General features: G+C 40.6%; 1 protein-coding gene across 1 annotated transcript; it reads right to left on the bottom strand.

Moving 5' to 3' along the window:
* LOC119661504 (farnesol dehydrogenase-like) lies at positions 1-1,136 on the bottom strand. Its single transcript, XM_038070871.1, has 3 exons — positions 479-1,136; positions 257-388; positions 1-169 (listed from the first exon to the last, which is right to left on the bottom strand). The coding sequence occupies exons 1-3, from the start codon at positions 1,061-1,063 to the stop codon at positions 128-130; spliced, it is 759 nt and encodes a 252-aa protein (XP_037926799.1). The 5' UTR covers positions 1,064-1,136; the 3' UTR covers positions 1-127.
* Positions 1,137-6,000: the final 4,864 nt, after the last annotated feature.

The following is a 6,000-nucleotide window of genomic DNA, read 5'->3' as shown; positions in this document are numbered from 1 at the left end:
AGGCACCTTTTCTTCTATTTCCATTGAGAATCCAAGTATCAACAATATAAATCCGACTTTATTATAATTATCACCTTTACTCACAACGGGCTTTGAAGGCCATGCTATTCCGAGAAGCGATCACTATTTATACTGGCTCGCCCACTGGTTTTATTATGATATCATGCACCTGTAATGAAACCAGGGATATAAATGTGGGGAATTAAGTCTGCCTATAATACGAATATGACAGCATAACATAAGCAGCATAAATTACCTGTACATGTGGTGGAGTTGATAGAGCGTAGAGAATAGCATTCGCAATATCTTCGCTCTCAAGCATTGGTAAGTTTAGTGCTCGCGTTCTTTCCGAGATGAGTTCCGTGTTCACCATTCCAGGGCTGATACTCTGGAATTAGACGAAATAAAAATAAGACCTTGTCCCCCCAACTCAAATATGCTATATATTATATATCCAGCCAAGGAAATACAAGCTTACCGTAATTTTCACCTTGGTACCAGCATTTGCGAACTCTTGTCGGTACGTTTCGACCATAGCAGTTACTGCGTATTTGGAAGGACTGTACATATTCGTCGAAACAATAGCTTTACTGCCAATGAAATTTGCCACCTTGTGCCCTAAGACACTATTAATGACGATTATATGCCCATCAAAATTGCGGGCCTTCATTGAATTGAAAGCCTCACGCGTACAATACAGGAATCCCATGATGTTAGTATCGACGATCTCTTTCATATCGGCCGTGTTCCCCGGACTAATGAGGCAAGTTTTATTCCGTACAACTCCCGCATTATTCACTAGAATGTCAGTTCCACCAAGGTTTTTTTCGATCCAGTCAAAAGCGTACTTGACTTCACCCTCGTTGGTGATGTCACACTTCACGGCATGCAATCGGGATTGTTTTTCTTTTGGTAGACTATCACGTATTTCAAGGATTTTCTCTTTTCTTCTTGCCAAACCCACTACAGTCAAGTTCGCTTGGAGCAAACTCTTAACAATTGTTGCACCTATTCCGGCGCTAGCACCGGTCACTACGGCTATTTTGTTTTGCCAGCGATCCATTCCAAATGATATTTTCCCTGCCTAAGTAATCGGTGTTACAGCAACTTCACAACTGGAAGGCTGCAATTTGATTATCACGTATGGAGCGTTTGCTAGTTTACTACTTAACTATTATACAAGTTTTATTATTCAAAGTTAACTGGCATTTGCAGGCCATTACTGCATAGTTTATAACAACAATTGCTTTGTAGTAAAACCAGCCTAATGAACTAAGTGCTATCGCTTTTTGTCGTTGTCATTCTCATGTTAAGCAAACTTATCGCTGAGTGAGATATTAATCTTCATAAATAAAATGATTTTTAATGCAGTCTGTCAATAATGCCCCTAAGGACCGCTGCAAGCCAGCTCGTAAAAGAAAAGGGAAGGGTCATAATACTCTAGGTGACCAAAGGTCCTATAGATATTTCAGGAGTTCGATGATGTGGTGATCATATTCAACTTCTCTCACCCTTTGACACGGTGACGTTTATTATTGGATCGTTTCAACTGCTAGCTTTTCCGTTAATAGCCTCCATCATCAGTCATCCCGTGTGCCGGATCCGCGGAATCGAATTTGTTTTTTGGGCATCAATTGTATCTTGATATAGTGTAGAATATATGAGTAAACTGATTTTTTGATGTTCGAAGTAGTTCGGAAATTGTATTGTTAAACACGTGATAAGTCACAGGTTAGATTTATGTCGATCGCTGTAATAAAGCTCGTATTTATCGGTCCGAATGACGTTCGAATGACTTCGCTAAAAGGACAAGAATTGAAGCCAAGGCCGTACATGTGTTTCTTCAAGAAACCTAAGGTTTATGGACGAGGTATAGTAGATTAATGGTCAGTTAAGGTTGATGGCTAAAAATCGCATTCTACTTTTTAAATGCTTTTTTCTCGAAACCGCATGTTGAAAATCGGCTGCCACCATAGCCGAAAATCTACCCAACGAAATTCGTTGAAATATTCATCACTTATTGAGAACATATTTCTACGCAAACTAGGATAATTGCGATTGATTCAGTAGTTTTTTTTATTCATTAAAAAAGTCGTAAAAAAACACCAAAATTCAAAAAAAAGTTTAACAAGGCACCAAGAATTTAGTTTTTAATATTTTTTAATAATCCTAGTTTGCGCACTGTAGTAAGGTGACGTTAAAATGCCGTTTACTTTTTTATCTAAAAGGATCGCAGCGCCCTCTACCGTGGCAGCAGAGAAACACTTTTTTTTGGAGATGGGTGTATAAATTGCTCTGTATTTCAATAACGAACAATACGATCGGGCTGGAAAAGTTACTATGCATGCTCAAGATATTAATGAATCTATGGCGGAAAATTTGTATTTGTATCTTTCTCCAGTTCTTCACAAAAAATTTCTAAAGAAAGCCAAAAGAAAAACGGCCTTCATAGGGGATGACGCCCTTAAATTTTATATTTCATGTTTAATAAGGGTCGGATATTTTCCACTTAACCCCAGATGAAATAACGGAGGCGACTTTTTTCGAGGCCTTGTGTAAAATGAAATCTTATTAAAATAAAATCAATGTCTCTCTGTTTGTCTGTCAGGCTATCCTTCGCAATTTACTTTAAAAAAATGGGCTCTTGTTGTTGCGAAATCTGTGATATCGAATGAGAGAGCGCAATTAGTACTTTTCCAATCTAACCTATTATAAGGAGAGTTACGACCCAACATATTCGCACCATAAAATGGAGCTAGTTTCGTTCTCAGAAACTACATAACGATAAAATCTGAAAAAGTCATAATAAAATTTAAATACATTACATCCCGATATTATCAAAATATAGTTAATAGACAGAAATTAACTGACTAGAAATCTGCGTTTAACATAATCTAGGAAGAATCATTTTTCAGCAATAAAATTTATACGTGAAGCTGCAAATTTGTTCACTATTAATAAAGGTCGAAATTTTGTTCTTTCGGAGGATCTTTATCCCCTGAATACATAATATAATGTCAGAATCTTACTTCTTTTCCTTTAGCCTTTGTCCCGTTTGTAAGCGAGGCCGGCTCGGACGCACTCACGCCTGGCAAGAGGGGAGTGGAAAGGGGAGATTCCGCGCCATGAAAAAAAACAGGTAATAGGCGAGCCCGCATAATTTATTTCCCTAGAACCGTTCAATTTTTATCCATGGCCCGTTTTCCACGTAATTTTCGCTCCGGCTTCGAATTCTCTCTACGGCTGTGGGTGCGCTATTTTGTTCTGTCATTTGCCTAATCTAGATACAGTCCTGCATTCCTGTTTCCAGCCGGCCTTCCGGTTGCGTACCATCGACTTCGATGTTCAGACCAATCTTGGCAAGTGAATTCTCATTAGCATCAATTTCGTGACCATACCATCTAAAATTTTTCCTGGATCGGTGAAACCTCATATCGATCGTGGATATCTGCATTTCGGGGGTAATCAAAGCATGTTAGCTCACTAGTCCAACGCAAAATCTTCGCCTCCATTGCCGCAAGACACCGTTCATTGTCTTTTATAGTCGGCTAAAGATCAGAGCAATAAAGGGAGACAGGGCGGACGACGTTGTGGTAAATTTTACATTTGACATGTTCGTTGATACGTCAATCAAAAAGAACCCAATTTTTGGAACGCGACTTCATCCAGGATCTGTTGATGCGTGAAGCAATTTCATAACGCAGTTCGCCATTGGCCGGTAGTATTGAGCCGAGATAATTAAATCGCTTAGTTTTGAACAGATCACCGCCGCTAACAGTAATAGTGCCCGTTTCATGGGGATCGGTGGACAAAAATTCTATTTGATTCAGAATCAATTTGAGGGTGTATTGCATGAGGCGATTACTCTATTTTTGGACAAGTTGCATGAGATGCAGTGTATAATGCGCTGGACGTTGGATATCCTGTGTGACTGTGTTCATAACAAGAACAAAGAATAGTGGTGAGAGTGAGTTCCTTCTCGAACACCGACAGAGGCGCGAAGAGGTTTTAGTACACCCACCACACTTGGAACTTTACTTCTTGGGTCGTAGTAGAGCAATTTAAAACAGCACACGAGTTCTCCTGCCGCTAGCTGTTGCCGCAGAGCATACCAGATGAGCTCGTGTGGCACACGGTCAAACGCCCTCTCTAGATCCAGAAATTTAATGTAAAGAGGGCGATGCTTCCTCTAACGGTGTTTCTCCATGGGTAACAGCGAAGCGTGTATTGGGTCAGTAGATCCGTAGTTCTTGACAAACCTGCCGTGATTCACGGTTATTTGAATGATACGCGAAATGCGTTCTTGAGGAGCCCACTGAGCCACCGTGTTGGGTTCCAGCCCTTCGCTTCTTAGAATTCAGATGCGATGTCGGCAGGTCCAGTTACTACGGCTCGTCGGTCGATAAGCAAAGTACCGTTCTTGTCATTATCGCACCGCAAGTGTTGGATATCTTGTGTGTGTTGGTGTTGGCTTTCGACAAGTCGATAAAGATCTCTATCACCATCCCTACTGTCCAGTTTATTGTAGAAGTTTTTGTAATGGAGCGCTTGGGTAGCAGCGACCGCCTCCAGATTGGTATTCTTGTTAATTTGTCAGTTAGGCAGCGCTTTATCGGCGGGAAACTTATGAAGCGTTTCTTTTCGTGGACCTTCATTGCGACATCGTCATTCCAAAACCAAGTATATCGGTTGATGAGCCGCTTAACTGGTGGGGTGACCCTGAGGGTTGTATAGGCCGCTTTATGAATCGTGGTTTTAACTTAGTTCCACGATTCTTCGACATTCGTAATGGTTGGTAATTGAGTTAGTAAGATAATTTCGTCATTTTCTCACGAAGTCCCCACTATTTAATATATGGCAGCCCAAAACATTCCTCACGCTGTTTTGTCGGTGATTTGATTTGCAAAACCACAATCCACAGCCGATGTTGCAGTGCGATGTTTTTATAAGGAATGAGTATCTACAAATTTACTACACGCTCGACACCCTAATTGCGCGCTTCAGATTCTTTTCCTCCATGGTATCTAGTGCCATACAGTAACCAGCAGGCACGTTACAGCTCTTTGCAGTTGTCAGAAGACACGTTTTTTCGGCACCAGGTCGACCTGTCTGTGTTGCGTATGCGATTAAGAAGTGAATGGTGCGATTGGCTGATATAATGGTGAAATTCATTAATGACATCACGGAAAACCCCAGAGATGGCAATCTCAACACTGTATTAAGTCTGTGATTTGTCAAAGTGCAGAAGTTTATTGCCATTTTTACCGCGTTCGGGTTCTACCGCGCAAATTTTGGCCTTACATCATCGGGTTTGTTGTAGAGCGTAAATGACAATGCGCCTCTTTTGATGGACTCGGTCTTTTCGGCGAGGATAGCAATATTTAGTGTGTAGACATGTATTTGTTTTGCTCGAAATGATTTAATTACGTCCTAACGTTGTCTATGCGCCAAGAACTCTTCCTCATTTCTCGACAGGACCGGGGCCTGTTCTGTCTCGTCGACTGAGGTGAACGCCCTAATATTTCTCCGAGGCTCAACACGATCATTTGGTTTTTAATGACATTGGATATATTTTCTTTCATATTACTCTGCATATATTCTAAAAGTTAATCTCCCTGTCCGTGCATGTTGCGACTTCTTTTTCCAATTACGTAGCGAATTTGAACGCACTCTTGTGATTTGCGAATGGCGCCACATTGAATTTGAACTGCCAGTTTGCATATTGGCTGGCTCCACTTTGTGTCAAAGTTTTATGATATGCACTTTGTTTTGCGGTTTTACTGAAATTTTGACGTATTTGACGAAGTGACCACCGCCATCGTAACGATACAAGTTCATTTCAACAAAACGTAATATTTTTAACTCAGAGTAACGAGCGAGACTAATGCTAAAGACAAAACTATTTCTGCTGCTTTCCTGGCAGTTCTTCTCTTGCTTCATTGCCTTCTAAAGCAATGTGGTCTTAAAAAGAGCATATTCAGTTTGTTAAGCCATTTCCAT

Source organism: Hermetia illucens, chromosome 1 (genome assembly GCF_905115235.1).
Source record: "Hermetia illucens chromosome 1, iHerIll2.2.curated.20191125, whole genome shotgun sequence".
In the NCBI taxonomy this organism is placed as follows: domain Eukaryota; kingdom Metazoa; phylum Arthropoda; class Insecta; order Diptera; family Stratiomyidae; genus Hermetia; species Hermetia illucens.
The sequence above is the reverse complement of the archived record's forward strand: the minus strand, read 5'-3'. Positions and strand labels throughout refer to the sequence as shown.

What these genes read in the sequence shown, in the direction of transcription:
- LOC119661504 (XM_038070871.1), bottom strand. Translation starts at nt 1,063, where the DNA reads ATGGATCGCTGGCAAAACAAAATAGCCGTAGTGACCGGTGCTAGCGCC. An exon ending in GTACCAAGGTGAAAATTACG is followed by an intron (nt 389 to 478) that starts GTAAGCTTGTAT and finishes GTCTAATTCCAG; the next exon opens with AGTATCAGCCCTGGAATGGT. An exon ending in CAACTCCACCACATGTACAG is followed by an intron (nt 170 to 256) that starts GTAATTTATGCT and finishes GTTTCATTACAG; the next exon opens with GTGCATGATATCATAATAAA.